Here is a 17,345-nt window from a genome sequence, read left to right as displayed (position 1 = left end):
AACACAAACAAATATTCATTGATTAACCGCTGCATCATTGACAGCAATCTGAAACCATTGTCTCTTTAACCTACTGTCAAATGTGTATTACAATACAATGTTTAGCATTAGATTCATGGCACCTATCAAGAGTGTCTGCAGGAGCAAACAATATAAGAATAGGGACATTCCTTTAGGTAGTTTTGTTTAACCTGGTGGTAGCAGCCTTCCGTCTCATTAGTTTACGCCAAATTGGTTAACTCTCTGTGTTAATGTCTAATGTTTAACCTAGCAGGTATAAACCGTGTCAGTTAAATTAGGTTAGCAATTTGCAGTAATGAAGACATAAAACTATTTACAGTTGCAACAAATTTTAGGATTTCCTTTAAATAGTCATTACACAAGCTACAATTCACCAATAAGGCCAAAAAGGGAAGGAAGGATTTTCATAGAGGATAGGAGAGAGGAATTGTTAGTGCATTGACAAGTGCACACACAGTACATGGGGTCAAAAGCTGCTTGTGATTCATTATTGCTCTTGCAAAGATGTATGATGTGACTGTTAAACATATTGACGCACCATCACTCGTAAGTCATGGATTTCACTTCAACTGCCTGTTAGCTCAATTCTTTTTCCTTTATGCAATGGGTACCGATTCCACACATGACAATGATCAATAGACCTTGCAGCTTGGTTAGGTTTAATCTTATAAATGCAATTTTTCTTTCAGTTAGAGATAGGGTGATGGCACATAGTTAATCACTTTCAAAAAGCATGCTAAATTGGCAGATGCAGTTAAAAGTGACAATGAACACTATTAACATGATCAAAGCAATATTAAACCTTTGAGGACAAATTTTTTTTTGCACCAACAATCTGACCTCTAGCATCTTCCCATTTTGAGGGTGATATTTGGAGAGGAACATTAACAGAGATTTTTGGTGGTTCCATTCTATTCAAATTTAGAACATTTCAACAGTTACACGGACCAGTGGAAATGTGCACAATTTTTAAAAAAATGATACTCAGGAAATTCAATCTCAAAGGATTAATATATGTTTGGCTTGTGTTACTTCTGATGCTATTGGAATGCATTAAAATTGCCAGTCTTAGTTATAAGAAGTAACACCGATGCATTCGGATACAAAAGGAAAAGATAAATTATCTCACTGTTATCCAGCCTAGTTGGATTTCATTCATTTCCTAAGGAAGAAATGTGACATAGAAGAGTAGTTCACTGTATTATGTGCATGATATTAACAAAGTTATAGCTAAACCAGGAAGTGAATGCAATCTCAGTGTTTATGTAAGAACACGATCAAACACATAGCAAAAAATTCTCTAAACAGTGGCAGTTTAGAGCATCGTTAATAGTTGCCATTGAATAATGATATACATAGTTTAGAAAATCAGTTATCTTTGGCACATTCTGAATTTTCCAAATTCGATCTATTAAATATAAATATATATTAGAATTAATATTTTCAAATGGATTACAATGTATGCATAAATAACTTATAACATCCTTTGATGCAATCTTAATTGGTTTTGTACACTCACTCTTTGATGATAGGAGCCCCTTTTTAGAAACTTGTACCAGCAGAACTGCAGTTTCCCTGCATCATACTGGAGAATAGTGACAATTGGAGCTACTCATTTGTTGAACAGCAGTGAGTCAGGGGCTAACTTTTGGCACCAAGGCAAGGTGTTGGCTTACTCTAACCAAGACCAGTTCTGGGATAGTGGCACTGTAGCCCATGGTCACTGGAAATTGGATTAACAACACGCCTTGGAGCTGATTCCACATCCACCAGCCTTAAGTGTGTTGCTCTATGACTCTTGGACCTTGGACCATCCCTTAAATTTCTTTGAACTTAAAGCTGATGCTGTCACGTTTATTTTCAGGTTCATAATAAGAATTTCTAGTTAAAGTTCTATTGAGAGTTTTGATTGTTAGAAAACATTCACTTTCTCAAACAATTATAACAACCATTATAACATCAGATTAACATGGGGACAAAGGTACTAACACCTGCGTGTGGTAACATATCCAGTGCATCAAGTTGTCATTTTAAATCCACCTTTATTTTAATGGCAAGGGGAAAATTGCTAAAATGGAAATATCCATGGATACCTTTTTCAGACAATTATTGTCAATAATAATTACTGGTCACAATTAGTTAATACTGAAGTTCAGCAAAAAATTCTTTCAGCTTTGCTGTAACAAATTGGCTGCAGAATATTTCTGGGTATAAATCAAAGCAAATATGCTCTTTGTTAATTGGATTTGTAAACCTTGCAAAGAATTTGTGTCAATTAGTAGAAAAAAGATTGATGGCAACAATAAGGAATCAATGAAAAATGCATTACTTTTGTGACATGCAACCACATACTTTTAATTATGACGCACCAAAACTACTGTACCTTATGCAAGTCTGGTATGAGATCTTGATACAGAGATCGTATCAACATATCCAAGGTACGCTGACGTTTCTGAGCAAATGTTGGGGTTTCCAGGGTCGCTTTCTCTCCATTTATTACTGAAAATGACATATGTGTGATGAATACCAACTGTCCCATATAGAAAGCCAATTTATCATTTAAAGTTCCAACACATCTGGCTAGAAATTTCTCTGTGTGTTACATTTACCCCACCACAACTTTTCTAGTGAGGCAAATGTAGAACAGGCAGGAGTTTCTGGCCAACAATTTCAATTTACCATGCACCCTCTTGGAAAGACGGCTCATAAACGCACTAAGGTATACACTATAACCAAGATATTTCAAAGTGAGGAAAGCTGCAAAGAGGTTAATAATGGGGGATTAAAATACCTTGATACTGAATGAAGTTTGGGCGTGGTAAAGGACTGTTAGCAGAACTAACATTTTAGTGAAAGGATTAGTAGCAAGGCTGTATTTGATTCAATGGGTAGGGACAACACACTGGAAGCTGAAGTGGAGACCAGCTAGAGGAGTGATCGGAGGGTCATATAGGTTCAGGATAAGGAGAGGAAAAGGTAGTTGAGTGAGTGGGGAGTGGGGAGAATGTACACCTCCTTAGGAGCCATAGGAAGAATATGGGATGACAAAAGGCCAATGACAGGAAAGGTAATGAAAGCTATTAAAACTATTCTTAAAGTTATGAAAGCTTTCACATACTTCATACAATAGGATAGTATCAATCAACATAAGGAAAAGCTTAGCGTAAAGGAACTTATAAAAGAGCTAGTCAACCAGCTAGTTAAAATCCTTGGGAAATCAAGGCAAATGATAAATATTAGCGGAAAGGGGAAGAATCTGACAATATAGGGCATCTGGTGTCTAGAAGTAGTCTAGGATCAATGATGGCGTGCGCCAAAATTAAGTAAAACAAAGGGCAGAATTTTTAGGTAGGCAGGCACACACAATCGGCAGGTCCAGGATCGGCCGGGGAACGGACCCTCAACTGCGATTGGCCCCCGACCACGGTTTCGTGCTGGCTGGTCAATTAACGGCCAGCCAGCATGCAGTGCACGCTGAGATCAGTGCTGCCAGGGTGGGGGTGGGAAGAGGGCGGGCGCTGATGTCAACGTGGGCGCGGGCCAGTGCTGACAGGAAGCTCCCCGATAAAAATGCTGCCCATAGATCTTTATTTTTCTTTCATTTAATAACATAAACCTCATCCCGCTCTTGGATGAGGTTTCATGAAAAATGCAAATGGCCGATTTGCCCGTCTGCCAACCGTAAGGTTGGACGGACCGTGAAAAATCGGAGACAATTACACCTTTAACCCCTTTAATTGGCTCTTAATTGTTGGCGGGCGCACTTCCGGCTTTTGGCACGCGCAAAATATTGTGCGAGCGCGGGATAAAGTCGGGACGCTCACCTGATGTCATCTCACGCGATTTTGCATCAATCGGGTTGGGCGCACGCTTGCCCGATCAGCGTAAAATTCTGCCCGCTAATTCACAAGAAAAATAAACAGGACTGAGACAATGATAAAATGGATGTTCTGAGGGTGTCAGAACGAGGGCAAAATAAAATTAATTTGTGGCTGCATACTTGAATAAGATCCGACCAATCAAAGCACCTGGGGTGGATGGGATTCATCTGGAGTTCCTGGAGAGTTTAGGAAGTTCTAGCAAGGTCTCTGCCACGGACTTTTCAGAGAAGGGGGTGGTATTTGAGGGCTGGAATACGGCAAATTTAAGGAGTGTTCCAGGGATATCCACATGGCTTTAGGTGAATTAGTTTCACAATAGAGCCAAATAAAACTCTAGAATAAGCAAACCAAGTACGAACATTTAAAAATAAACCAATCACCAGTGTTTTTTTCTATAGGTATAGAATGGAAAAATAGAAAAACTATGCTAAACTTGTATCAAACCTTGGTTCGAACACATGGAGTACTGTGTACAATTCTGTTTGGCATCTTTTAAAAAAGGATACAGAGACCCTGGAGAGGGTGCAAAAAAGATTCACAAGGGTGATACCAGAAATATGGGGCAGAATTTTACGCTGATCGGGCAAGCACAAGCCCTACCCGATAGGAGGCGAAATTGCGTGAGATGACATTGGGTGAGCTCGTGCAATATTTCGGTCGGTGGGCGCGCACACGAGTCAGAAACACGCCCGCCAACAATTAAGAGGCCAATTAAGGTTATTAAAGGTGTAATTGTCTCCGATTTTTCATGGTCCATCCAACCTTATGGTTGGGGGACGGGCAAATCAGCCAGGTGGACTTTGCATTTGTCATGAAACCTCATCCGAGTAAGGGCTGAGGTTTCTGTTATTAACTGAAAGAAAAAGAAAAATCTATGGACAGCAGTTTTATCGTGTATAAGTTCCAGTGACTGATTGTGATGCTTGGACATTTTTTTTTCCAGATTTAAAAAAAATTTATTTAATGCTTTTCAGGGCTTCAGCCCCCCTGAGGCAGCTCTGTCAGCGCTGGCCCACAGCCGTGCCGACGTCAACACCCGCCCTCTTCCCGCACCCACCCCGGCAGCGCTGAGATTCTCTGTGTGCACTTCATGCTGGCTGGCCATTAATTGGTTGGGGCCAATTGAAGTCGGCGGTCCATTCCCTGGCCAAACCCGGACCCACGGATTGCACCCACCGACCTAAAAATTCTGCCCATAGATGCATTTAAGGGGAAGCTAGATAAGCACATGAATGACAATGGAGGCTTTTGTTGATAGGGTTAGATGAGGAATGACAGGAGGAGGTTTAAGTGGAGTAAAAAGGCTGCCATGGCCCGAGATGACTGGCCTGTTTCTGTACTGTATATCCAATGTATTTGTACATAAGTTATGAAGGGCAAGGCAGTGGAATATTTAGGGAGCTATAAATTGGTTGGGTAAATGCAGGAAGTTATACCTATCAGGAAGGGATGAACAAGCCAAGTCTCTTTTCTCTTGACAAGGGAAGGCTGAGCGGTGACCCAATAGAGGTCTTTAAAATTGTGCCAGATTTTGATAGAGTGGACACAGGAAGAATGTTTCCAATTGGGGCAAAGAGCAAAATTAGAGGCCATCAATATAAGACAATCCCAAGAAGTTAAATAGGGAATTCAGATGAAACTTCTTTACCCAGAGAGTGATCAGAATGTGGAACTTGCCACCACTATAAGTAATCTCGGTTAATGGTATAGATGCATTTAAGGGGAAGCTAGATAAGCACATGAATGACAATGGAGGCTTATGCTGATAGGGTTAGATGAGGAATGATAGGAGGAGGTTTAAGTGGAGTAAAAATGCTGCCATGGCCCGAGATGAATGGCCTGTTTCTGTACTGTATATCCAATGTATTTGTACATAAGTTGTGAAGGGCAAGGTAGTGGAATATTTAGGGAGCTATAAATTGGTTGGGTAAATGCAAGATGGATTTACAAAAGTGAGGCCGTGCCAGAGTGTGGGCAGGATGTTGCTGTTGGTGTGTGGTGGTGGGCCCAGCACGCTGACGCGTAAAATGGGGCGCGGTGATGCCAGGCATGTGTCCCAACCTTCACCGCATGCCATTGTGATATTTCGTAGGGCGGGCGCGTTATGACTTCCAAGGCGAGCCCGCCATTAATTAACGGGCCACTTAAGGCCCTTGAGGCAGTAACACACAGCGATTTCTAGCAGCCTGTGCAATTTTCAGTGCGTCGCATGGGTGCTACAGGCGGGCAGGTAGGCCACGTTTTTAAAAACCTCATCCACGGATAGGAGGGGTGAGAGGGTTCGCGTATGTAAGTTGTTAGTAATTTACTTTTTACTGCGAGCAGGAGAACTTCAATTCTCTTCAGAGCTGCTTTGAAAGGAAAAACAGGTTTCAGGTCAGGGCTCTGGAGGAAACATAATTCTTGGGGCCTTGCAGGTTTCAGGCAGCCTTCCCTTACCCTGGGAATAGGGATTGTGCTCTCCACTGGAGGCACCTCCTCTGAGGAGGAAGAGAGGGCCAGAAGGGGGAGGAGGCTAGGAATTCATATTCAACCTCCAGGGGAGCCACTTTTGGGAGGACAGGCGCAGGCACAAGGTGCGCAGGGTCAGCAGGAAGTGCAAGGTGGAAGGGGCCACAGAAGACTCCACTATCCTGCTGCCAGGGTTTACAGGCGGCGATGCAGCTACCTCAATATGTCTGAGGTGCAATGCCTAAGGAGGTTCCGTCTCTCAAGGGAGACGATGACCTCCATGTGTCAGATGATAGGCCCTGAGATCAGGTCCAACTGTGTGGGTGGATACCCCATGCCAATGGCGCTGAGGGTCATGGTTGCCCTCAACTTCTGTGCCTCCGGCTCTTTCCAGGGGTTGGTGGGTGATCTTTGTGGTGTCTCCCTGTCAGCTGTCCATCGCTGCGTCAGGCCGGTGACAGACGCTCTGTTCAGGCGTGCATTGGCTTTCATTCACTTCTGCTCGGACGAGGCCAGCCAGGCCAAGTGAGCCAGCGGCTTTGCAGTGATTGCTGGGTTCCCCCGCGTCCAGGGTGTAATCGACTGCACACATGTGGCCATCAGGGTGCTAGCGGGTGAGCCGGATGCCTTCGTCAACAGGAAGGGCTTCCACTCCATGAACGTGCAGATAGTGTGTCACCATAGGATGCTGATTCTGCAAGTCTGTGCAAGGTACCCTGGCAGCTCCCATGACAGCTGCATCCTGAGACACTCCCAGGTGCTGAGGCTCTTCAGTGCTCCAGCCAGGCTGGATGGATGGCTGCTGGGTGACAAGTGCTATCCCTTCAGAAGGTGGCTCATGACGCCTCTCTGCCATCCAAGAACAGAAGCTGAACAGCGATACAATAGGAGCCATGGCTCCAAAAGGGCCGTGGTAGAGAGAACCATCTGTCTTCTCAAGATGCGCTTCTGATGCTTGGACCGCTCAGGGGGCACACTGCAATACCCCCCAGATCATGTGTCACTGATAGAGGTTGCATGCTGCGCTCTCCACAATTTGGCGCTGGAAAGGGGGGACGCAGTGGAGGAAGATGATGTAGATGCAGATGCTCTGGCTGCAGACGCTGAGTCCAGTAGTGAGTCCGAGGACGAGCATGCTCAGGGGAACGCTGAGGGTATAGACGCTGACCCGGGCAACCTCCAAGGAGGTAGGACAGCCGGTAGGCTTTGATCCAACCTTCCTTCAGCTAGCCTAACAAAGATGAACCTCCAACGTATGCCAGGGCTGGAGGCTCCATACTCGATAGCTGAGAGAAACATTTGCCTGATTAGGAACATTAACTATGTGCCATTTCAATAAAGCTCAATGACAAGCAAGTCACTCATAACATCATGAGTTCCCCTTCACCTGCAGAACTAATGAAGCACCCAGAGGCTTGTTGAGAACTAAAACATTTAATGATTGCATACTTGCATACAGAAATGAAAGTGCATTAAAAGGCTTTGAGCAGCACACCTACTGAAAAACAACTGAAACGGGGGTCAAAAGAGAACCACCAGTGATAAGCCCATGTTGTGCCTAAGGTGATTTACTTGTATGTTTGCAGGTGCTACGTCTACGTGCTTCCCCCCTCGCTGGCACTGGCATTTGAGGTAGCCTGCTCACTCTGCTGTTCTGTTGGCCTTGATGACCTCAGTGGGTGTCCTCTGGCCGGTGGAGCCTGTGCTGGCCCCGACTGGAAGGGAGCGGCCAGCGGTATGGCTGGCATCTCCCCAGTCACCGCAGCTTCATCAGATGCCACGGTCACTGGCAGAGGGGTGGAGGAGCTGCTGCCGTCATCCAGATCTCCCTGAGAGGAGCCCGCAGAGACAACAAGCAGCTCGTGCGCCAACGTGAGGTCGCTATAGACCTCCCTGCTCACCATTGCTGGATGAGCACTAGCTGGGAAAACGGGTGCCCAATCCATCTCCCTGAGTGACACTGACCACCTGAGGTCAGTGCCGCTGTGAGGGCTTGCAGGTCCGAGTGCATCCCCAGGAAGTCCTGATTGTTCTCCTGGAGGAGCCTCTCCATGAAAGTCGCCACTCTCCCCATGGAGGAGATGTTGCGCTCGGCCATGAGGGTCATTGCATTGCTCATGCTCCGCTTGGACTCCTCCATCACGGAGACCATGGCATTTCCTCATGTATCTCCGCCAGATCCTTCTGCACACCCTGCTGGACTTCTAGCATCTACTCCCTCAGGGATGGCTCCAGAGGCACATCATCAGCCACCGACTAAGCATGTTCCTGGCCCCCAGCATTCCTCCAACTGCCAGCACCCTGGGCACTCTCTGCCTCCGCTTCCACCTCATGCGAGTGTGAAGTGCCCTCACCGCTGTGCGTCGGGACATTAGCCGATGATCTTATCCCCACCGAGGTGCTAGTATCTGCTGCTGGTGCCTGCCTGGCTGAGATGGTGTGACGCTGGTGAGTTTATATTTTCTGGGCCCTCAGGAGTCAGTGTCGGTCCCTCTGCCTCCTGAGCGTGGAGTGCTCTGGAGAGACTGAAAGGAAGAGCAAGGACATTTGATTAGTTGAAGTCATTACACTGTTAATGTGCATGCCTGGCACCCGGATCAGGATGTGCTTCTTTTTCCATTATTATCAATGGGCATCCCATGTTGGATGCTGAAATCAATATACAGTCAACAGTGGCATGTCTGCACTGACAGACATTGTGACCTCAGGGCACTGCACTCTTATCTCCCAGTGGCACTCCAGCCTCACAGCGGCCAGATGACTTGAGTGCATGGTGCCTCTCCAGTTCGAGAGCCTCCTGCTTGTATACGGTCAGTATGAGTAGGTGGGGCTGCCCTCTGCCAGTCTGTAGCTGTTCAGCATTATTGTGTGCTGTCTTCTCCTGAAAGGGGAGAGGAACATTGATTAGTCCACCCTGTACCTGCATTGCCATTGCAGCCTTGCCACCCCAACCTGAGTGAAACCTTGCAGGGCTCATCCGATTCGTGACCCTGGAACCGCCATATACTCGCACCAAGCAGCCAGGGCTGACCTCCTTGCCCAGATGCTGCCTCCATCACATTTACCAGTCACACTCTAAGACCTTCCAAACCCATGAGCACCACCACCTAGAAGGACAAGGGCAGTAGAAGGATGGCTACACTGCCACCTGGAAGTTCCCCTCCAAGTCACTCAGCATCCTGACTTTGAAATGTTTCGCCGCTCCTCCACTATGCCTAGGTCTGAATCCTGGAGCTCGCCCCAAAACAGTACCGTGGGTGTATCTGCACCCCATGAAGCGGATACAGAAGGCAGCTCATCACCACCTTCTCAGGGACAACTAGGGAGGGCAATAAATGCTGGCCCAGCCAGCGAAGGCCACATGCCATTAATGAATTAATGCAAAAACGAAATTCTGAGGTTGGAGGTGGGCGGGTGGTGGGGGGGGGGGGGGGGAGGACGACAATCTAACAGCTGTGCTAAGTGACCCATGCCAACACTGTACTCACCCTTCCCAATCGCAAGAGGTCATTGAACCGCTTGCGGCACTGCACCCAGGTGCGTCTCACCTCATCGTGGGAACTGACCCTTTCTGCCACCTCCTCCCAGGCACATTTCGTCATGTAGTGGGGCCTCCCCCTCCCATCCCTTGGCACAAGGATGTCACAGCGTGCTGCCACCTCCTTGAGAAGGGCAGCAAGGCACTCATTCGAAATTCTCGGGGCACATTGCCCCGCCGACCCGCCCTCCTGCCAGGCCTGCTCTCCACGAGCGTTGTCGGACATCCTCCTGCGTGCCATCGGTGGCAGGCTTTGGAAGGCTGCTTGCGCCATTTTTGAACAGGCCGCCAGGTCCATCATTGGACCCCTGCTGCCGCCTGCCTCTTCCCCCTGTTCTCAGGAGCTGCGATTCACGCAGGGCGAGCCTTTAACTGACCGTCCGCGTAAAATGGCGGCACGGAGCCAATCGCGGGCGGTGACCTGCTCCCCAGCAGCCCACCCACCATAAGTAAAATCCTGGCCCATGTTAATAAGATATTTTGATAGAGTGGCAGGAGATGCAACAAAGGACAAGAATGCAGATGTAATGGACATGGGTTTTATTGAAGGTTTTGGTAACAGGAACCTAGTTTTGAAAATGAGTGGACATGGCTGCAGTTTTACTGATATGGATCGAATCATGTCAGAGGATTGGCGAGAATGAGAAGCTTTTGGGATAACTTGGTGATGGCTTAGGACCCCCGGCGCTTACCGTTGTGCCTTTGAGTGCAGACCTTCAGGGCTCAGTATTGAGGGCCTGCTATTCTTTAACCTATTCATAAATGACCTGGTTTCAACTCAAACCTGGTTAATTTGGAGGTAAGCTAGAGGGAAAACTAACACATTTTGAGAGGCAGGCAGGTAAATTGGCAAGTTGAATGTATATAAATGCAATATCATCATCTTAAAGATATGGAGCAGACAGGGGGATTACTTAATTCATGAGAAAATACTGACAGATTAGGACTGAGCTGAGCTGTGAAAGAAAACTACCAAATGATAAAGGGACCAGAGAATAAAACATATGTGGATCAACTCAGAGAACTGAGGCTGCTTGGTGAGGAGACTGAGGGAGAATATGATTCGGGTTTTCAAATGAATATGATGTAGAAGGATCAGATAGGGCTGTCTAAATTGGTACAAGCCAAGAGAACAATGGGTTATGGGTGTGCGCTGAGGGGAGGGAGACAGAATCATTACTGAGACGGTAGTCAGCTTTTGGAAGTGTTTTCTATCGGAGGTTGTGGGAGTCGGCAGCTTAAATCTCCATAAGACCATAAGACATAGGAGCAGAAATTAGGCCATTTGGCCTATTGAGTCTGCTCTGCCATTCAATCATGGCTGAAAAGTTTCTCAACCCCATTCTCTCGCCTTCTCCCCATAACCTTTGATCCCCTTACCAATCAAGAACCTATCTATATCGGTCTTAAATACACTCAATGACCTGGCCTCCACAGCCTTCTGTGGCAATGAATTCCATAGATTCACCATTCTCTGGCTAAAGAAGTTTCTCCTCATCTCTGTTCTAAAAGTTCTTCCCTTTACTCTGAGGCTGTGCCCTCGGGTCCTAGTCTCTCCTACTAATGGAAACATCTTCCTCACGTCCACTCTATCCAGGCCTTTCAGTATTCTGTAAGTTTCAATCAGATCCCCCCATATCCTTCTAAACTCCATCAAGTATAGACCAGAGTCCTCAAACATTCTTCATATGTTAAGCCTTTCATTCCTGGGATAGTTCTCGTGAACCTCCTCTGGATCCTCTCCAGGTTCAGAACATCCTTCCTGAGATATGGGGCCCAAAATTGCTCACAATATTCTAACTGTGGTCTGACCAGAGCCTTATAAAGCCTCAGCAACACATCCCTGCTTTTATATTCTAGTCCTCTCAAAATAAATGCCAATATTGCATTTGCCTTCCTAACTACTGACTCAACCTGCAAGTTAACCTTAAGAGAATCCTGGACTAAGACTCCCAAGTCCCATTGCAATCCAGATTTCTGAATCTCTCCTCATTTAGAAATAAGGTAAAATTAGGCAAATATCTTAAAGAAAAACCCATTATATTGGATACAACTGCGAGGACAGTAGGATGGTGGACTAGATAAATCCATGGTCCAACACGAGACTGATCTGTGCTCTCTTCCAGCCTTGAAATGGGCTGTGTTCAATGCACAGAAAGCAGCTATTCTGAGAATAAGCTTTGAAATTATGGCAGCATTTATGACATCTGCATTTGAGAATAATTTGCTAAAATAATCTAACAAAATGCAGAAAACATGTTGTCACATTTTAAAAAATATATTGGCAGATTACTCAATCTGGAAAAGGCCACAGGAATCTGAAATACTAAATAGGGAACAGCGCAATTGTGAAGAGGGGAATATTGTGAAGCAGTCAAAATCCTTCCCCTTACATTCTTCTGGAGGTGAATGCATATTCACTTTAAATTCACTTCATAATGCTTTAGAACCTACATCAATGTAACAGAATGAAATCATAGGTAGTTAAAGCAAGGGTACTTTAATTGATTCTGGCTGCAAGTACGGTTATACAGGAGTATGTTCCACCTGACACAGCAGCACTAAGAAATACATGGGGCAGAATTTTGCCCTTGACGGGCGGGCCCCACCGGCTCAGCGACAGGCAGGCAGCCAATCGCCACTGCCGAGACCGGCCCCACCGCCATCTTGAGTGGGCGGGCCGCCCGATGTGAAGCGCTATGCACTTCCTGTGCAGGGGGTGGGGAGGGATTCCCCATCTGTCAGAGTGCGCTCTCTCGCGCATGCGCACTAAAGAGCACACATCTCCCTGAGACTAAGTGCCGTCTCAGGGAGAGCGCTGGCACTTTTTGAAAGGTGAAAAATAAGAAAAGTGAAAAAATTATTAACATGTCCCCCTCATGTGACAATGTCCTGCAAGATGGGGCATGTTAATAAATATCACATAAACTTTATTAAAGTTTTTAAAAACAGACATGAAACCTCGTCCCGCCGGTGGATGAGGTTTCATGTTTTTTCAGAAGCCCGCTGGGGCCTTTAATTGGCTTAATTATCCTGTCAATGGCTTCAATTGACCATTGACAGGTCGGCGGGCGGACTGCTGATCTTGCTGTCTGCCCGCCTTCCTGAATAATTAAATGGGGCGGGATGACATCGGAGGTTCCTCCCGACATCATCTCGCGTCATCGAGCGGGCCCTGCCCCCAGCTCGCCGACGGAAAAATTCTGCCCATGCTTGTGATGGGGAATGCTGTAACTGGTAATAATGGATTCTGCAGCAGTAAGGATCGCTCAACACCAAAGTGGGTGCACATAGCTGGTTGGGACCCCCAGTGCAGTTGATTACTTTTACCTGCAGAACTCAGGTTGTTCTATCATTATGTTTACTATCAAGTGTATTCCCTGGCAGAAACATTTTGAATAAATGCTCTCATGCTGTCTGCAGAGTTTATGCGCACAGCCCGTTCTGGTAAAGGGTTTAAAGTAAATTGAGTGAACTGATCATCTCAAAATGTCCAAAGCTTCGCTTTTATTCAGATCTGGATGAAGACAGCCAAGCAAAAAGAAGTCTGCACTTTTATTCAGGTTAGTGTGTGCATCAATCAACACTTAAATATCAATTTGTCGACATGTTGAGGGGATATATCTATAAAATGAACTCTACTTTCTCAATCAGTAGATGTATTACATAGTTATAGCTGAAAATTTCCATTCATCTTTATCCTGCAGTGTGATGTAATCTGATAACAGTACCAGTATTGTTTGTGAAACAGTGGGCTTCTTCTTGCTTGTAAATCACTTAACATGCTGTGATTCACCCTGTTCACTTTAACCTGGTTTCACTTTACGTAGGGCTAAAAATAAAACTGGATTCCAATGAAATATGGCATGAACAATTCTAACACCACTTCTCCTGACCAAATCAACGACCGATGGACAATAATGGCAACATGACTTGAAAGCTGCAGATAGAACATTAAACTATGTCTGGGAAGCCAATCTCCTACTTATGCACCAGTCACTCATAGCAACAGCTTGTATTTACACAGCACCTTTAACGTAAAGAACTTCTCAAGGTGCATCGTAGACAGGTGCAAGGAAAATGGATGAGATCCAAGAAGTTTTGTCAAACAGATAGTATCTTAAAACCTGTGCCCCTCTGGATGCTCCAGTCATTCAAGTAGATGAGTCTGAAGAGGCGCCGCAAGCAGAGGAAGATATATTATGGGTTTGTTTTCCTCTAGTCACGAACTTGGATCTACCCTCGCTCACATTAATGGCCAGAGGAACCTATCCCTCAAAACCTGGCTTTGTTAATCCATGGCCTGAATCTTCTGGTCAGCATGCAGGGGGCGGGCTCCACTCGCTGATGATGGTGACATCGGGCGTGCGACCTGGCGTCACCGCGTATCATTCGGATCTTCAGTTCGACGGGCGCACACCAGAATCTGCTGTGCACCCGCCAAATTATCAAAGGCCTATTAAGGCCACTTAAATAGCAATTAAAACAATTGCTTAAGGTTGGCGGGGGGGGCAGGGGGTGGCAAGCGAAAAGCTCAGGCGGCCTTCGCATTTTTCATGGAACCTCATCCATGGGCCGGATGATGTTTCATGAAGGTTTTTAAACTTTAATAAAAGTTTTTCATAAAACTCACAAAAATCACATGAGGGGACATGTCCGAATAATTTTTTTAAACTCTTCTATTCACTTTTTGATAATGAAATTGAACTCCCTGAGGCAGCTCCATGCCTCAGGGAGATTTTGGTAAGCCCTGACTCTCCCTCCTAGCCTGCCCGCACAGGGAGCGCTCAGCGCTTCCCGGTGTGCATCACACTGGGCAGGCCTTAATTGGCCCGCCCATGTAAAATGGCGGCGCACAGCCGATCGCGGGCAGCGATCGACTACCCGCCTGCCCACTCCCATTCAGCACCCCCCTAGATGGGGAGAAAATTCTCCCCCATGTTACTTCTTTGCTTATTTCCTAGTTTTTGAAGTAAGAAATCTTTGAAATTGCTTTCCAGATCCCCATGATTTTAGTGCCAATATCCCTTTCTAATAAAAGGAACTATAAAATTTGAGTGGAAACATTCATTTACGATTTCATTTATGGTGTTTTCCTGGTATTTCTTGGACAGTAAATTGTACACAATCATGCCGAGATCTAGTCAACAGAAAAGTAATGAAGGTTTGTGTTTGTGTAAGAGAGGTGTGAGTTAGGAGAGAGGCACATCACTGGAGATGTCAAGTGTATGTTGCAGCTTGTTAGTGTGTATGAAATCAAGCCAGCTAGGTTTGCATGAACAGCCCTTAACCAGCACTACCAAAACTCAGCATGGTGATAATGGAAAGGTCATCCTCTGTGGCTGCTTTGTTCCAATTTATTTAGATTTTTTTAAATGACTAAAATTAATCTGAATTTCTAACCCCTTCCCTACCCACTCATCTCAATGTTCTCAGCACATATCACAGAGTGGCATTCCGAGCAATAAATAGCAGCAGCAGACTTACATTTAACTAAAACAAAGTCCCTGAACTCATGATGATCTGTAAACACTGGTGGAGAAGGGAGAGGAGGTCCAAACAGTGGTACACTTTCTTCAGAAAATATCTTGAGCCTGTAGAGAAAGCAAAATCAGTAAATGTTGATGGAAATCAGATAGAATGCAACATTAACCTTGACATTTCAATGGAATTCTAGTTCAACCGCTTTGCATTTTTATTACGTTAAATATTTCCCTCTTTTAACTCCTAAAACGTGCTTTGGACTGCCAAGTGCAACTCAAAATGACGCCAAAGTTCATTTCAATGCCATTAGTAACAATAATACCAACATGTGCATTATCAACCAATCAATTTAAAAAGAGCAGGAGCTGTGAGTCAGATCAGAGATTTAAAAAGTTTGGGAGCTGGACTCGGGGCTGAAAGCGGCGCAAGGACAGAGCAAGAATTCCAGGGAGACTCAGGGCTGACCGGAGAGGAGAGGCGAGGCCAGCAAGAGCGGTATAAAAGGGTGCAAAAAATAGAGGCTGAGACTGGAGAGGAGAGGCGTACCCTCAGAATTTTTAGGCCGTGGAGTTCGAAGTCACGTCACAATTTAAAAAGTGACGCAGGGGAGGCAGCTGATTGGTAAGGAGGGTCAGGTGAGTACTTCTACTTTTTCTACTAATTAAACTGCTGCAGTCCAATTAGCTTAAACAAAATAAGGTGAGGACTTTGGACTGTATTGGGAGTATTTGGAGTGGAATAATGCCCCTAGTGTAATTAGTATTCTTTAAAGGGAGTAACTACTGAGCCTAATCTAAAGGGAAGTCATGGCAGCAGAGCTCGCACCCATGATATGCTCTTCCTGCGCTATGTGGGAAGTCGTGGACACTCCCAGTGTCCCTGGCGACCATGTGTGCAGGAAGTGTGTCCAGCTGCAGCTCCTGGCTAACCGCAGTTTGGAGCTGGAGCTGCGGGTGGATTCACTGTGGAGCATCCATGATGCTGAGATTATCATAGACAGCATGTTCAATGAGGTGGTCACACGGCAGAAAGGGGATGGGTGACCAGCAGGCAGAGTAGAGGAAGGCAGGTAGTACAAAAGTACACTGTAGCTGTCCTCCTCTCTAACAGATATACCATTTTGGATTCTGTTGGGGAGACGACTTCTCAGGGGAAAGCAGCAGGAGCCAAGTCCGTGGCACCACGGGTGGCTCTGCTGCACAAGAGGGGAGGAAGAAGAGGTGATAGGTGATTCAATAGTCAGGGGAACAGACAGGCATTTCTACGGCCGCAAAAGAGACTCCAGGATGGTATGTTGCCTTCCTGGTGCCAGGGTCAAAGAGAGGCTGCAGAGCATTCTAAAGGGGGAGGGTGAACAGCCAGTGTTGGTGGTGCATATTGTTTCCAATGACATAGATTTAAAAAAAGGGATGAGGTCCTATAAGCTGAATATAGGGAGTTAGGTCTTAATTCAAAAGTAGGACCTCAAAAGTAGTAATCTCAGGATTACTACCAGTGCCATGTGCTGGCGAGAGTATAAGTAACAGGATATATCAGATGAATACGTGGCTGAAGAAATGGTGTAGAGGGAAGTGATTCAGATTCCTGGGACACTGGGACCAGTTCTGGGGAAGGTGGGACCAGTACAAACAGGACGGGCTGCATCTGGGCAGGACCAGGACCAATGTTCTCGGTGGGGTGTTTGTCAGTGCAGTCGGGGAGGGTTTAAACTAGAATGGCAGGAGGCTGGGAATCTGAGCAGGGAGACCAAGGAGAGGGAAACAAGGATAGAAACGAAAGGCAGAAAAGTAAGAAGCAAAAGTGGAAGGCAGAAAAAATAAGTGCAAAAAACAAATGGGGACATAGTGCAAAATAAAGCTAAGATGACTAATAAAGTTAAAAAGTCAAGTCTAAAGGCATTGTGTCTTAATGCGTGGAGCATTCACAATAAAGTGGATAAATTAACAGTGCAAATAGATATAAACAGTTAT

General features: G+C 45.7%; 1 protein-coding gene across 3 annotated transcripts in view; it reads right to left on the bottom strand.

Moving 5' to 3' along the window:
• The window catches only part of garnl3 (GTPase activating Rap/RanGAP domain like 3), a 489,806-nt gene that overhangs the window by 84,251 nt on the left and 388,210 nt on the right, over positions 1–17,345 (bottom strand). For all 3 annotated transcript variants that reach the window (XM_041193696.1, XM_041193695.1, XM_041193697.1), the window contains exons 14-16: positions 15,379–15,485; positions 2,405–2,520; positions 1,151–1,183 (exon numbers count right to left, since the gene is read on the bottom strand). In XM_041193696.1, the coding sequence (XP_041049630.1) occupies positions 1,151–1,183; positions 2,405–2,520; positions 15,379–15,485 (256 nt within the window). The remainder of the gene's footprint in view (positions 1–1,150; positions 1,184–2,404; positions 2,521–15,378; positions 15,486–17,345) is intronic.

This window comes from Carcharodon carcharias, chromosome 8, assembly GCF_017639515.1.
Source record: "Carcharodon carcharias isolate sCarCar2 chromosome 8, sCarCar2.pri, whole genome shotgun sequence".
NCBI lineage: Eukaryota > Metazoa > Chordata > Chondrichthyes > Lamniformes > Lamnidae > Carcharodon > Carcharodon carcharias.
Note: the sequence above shows the minus strand (reverse complement) of the source record. Positions and strands in the feature narration are given on the sequence as shown.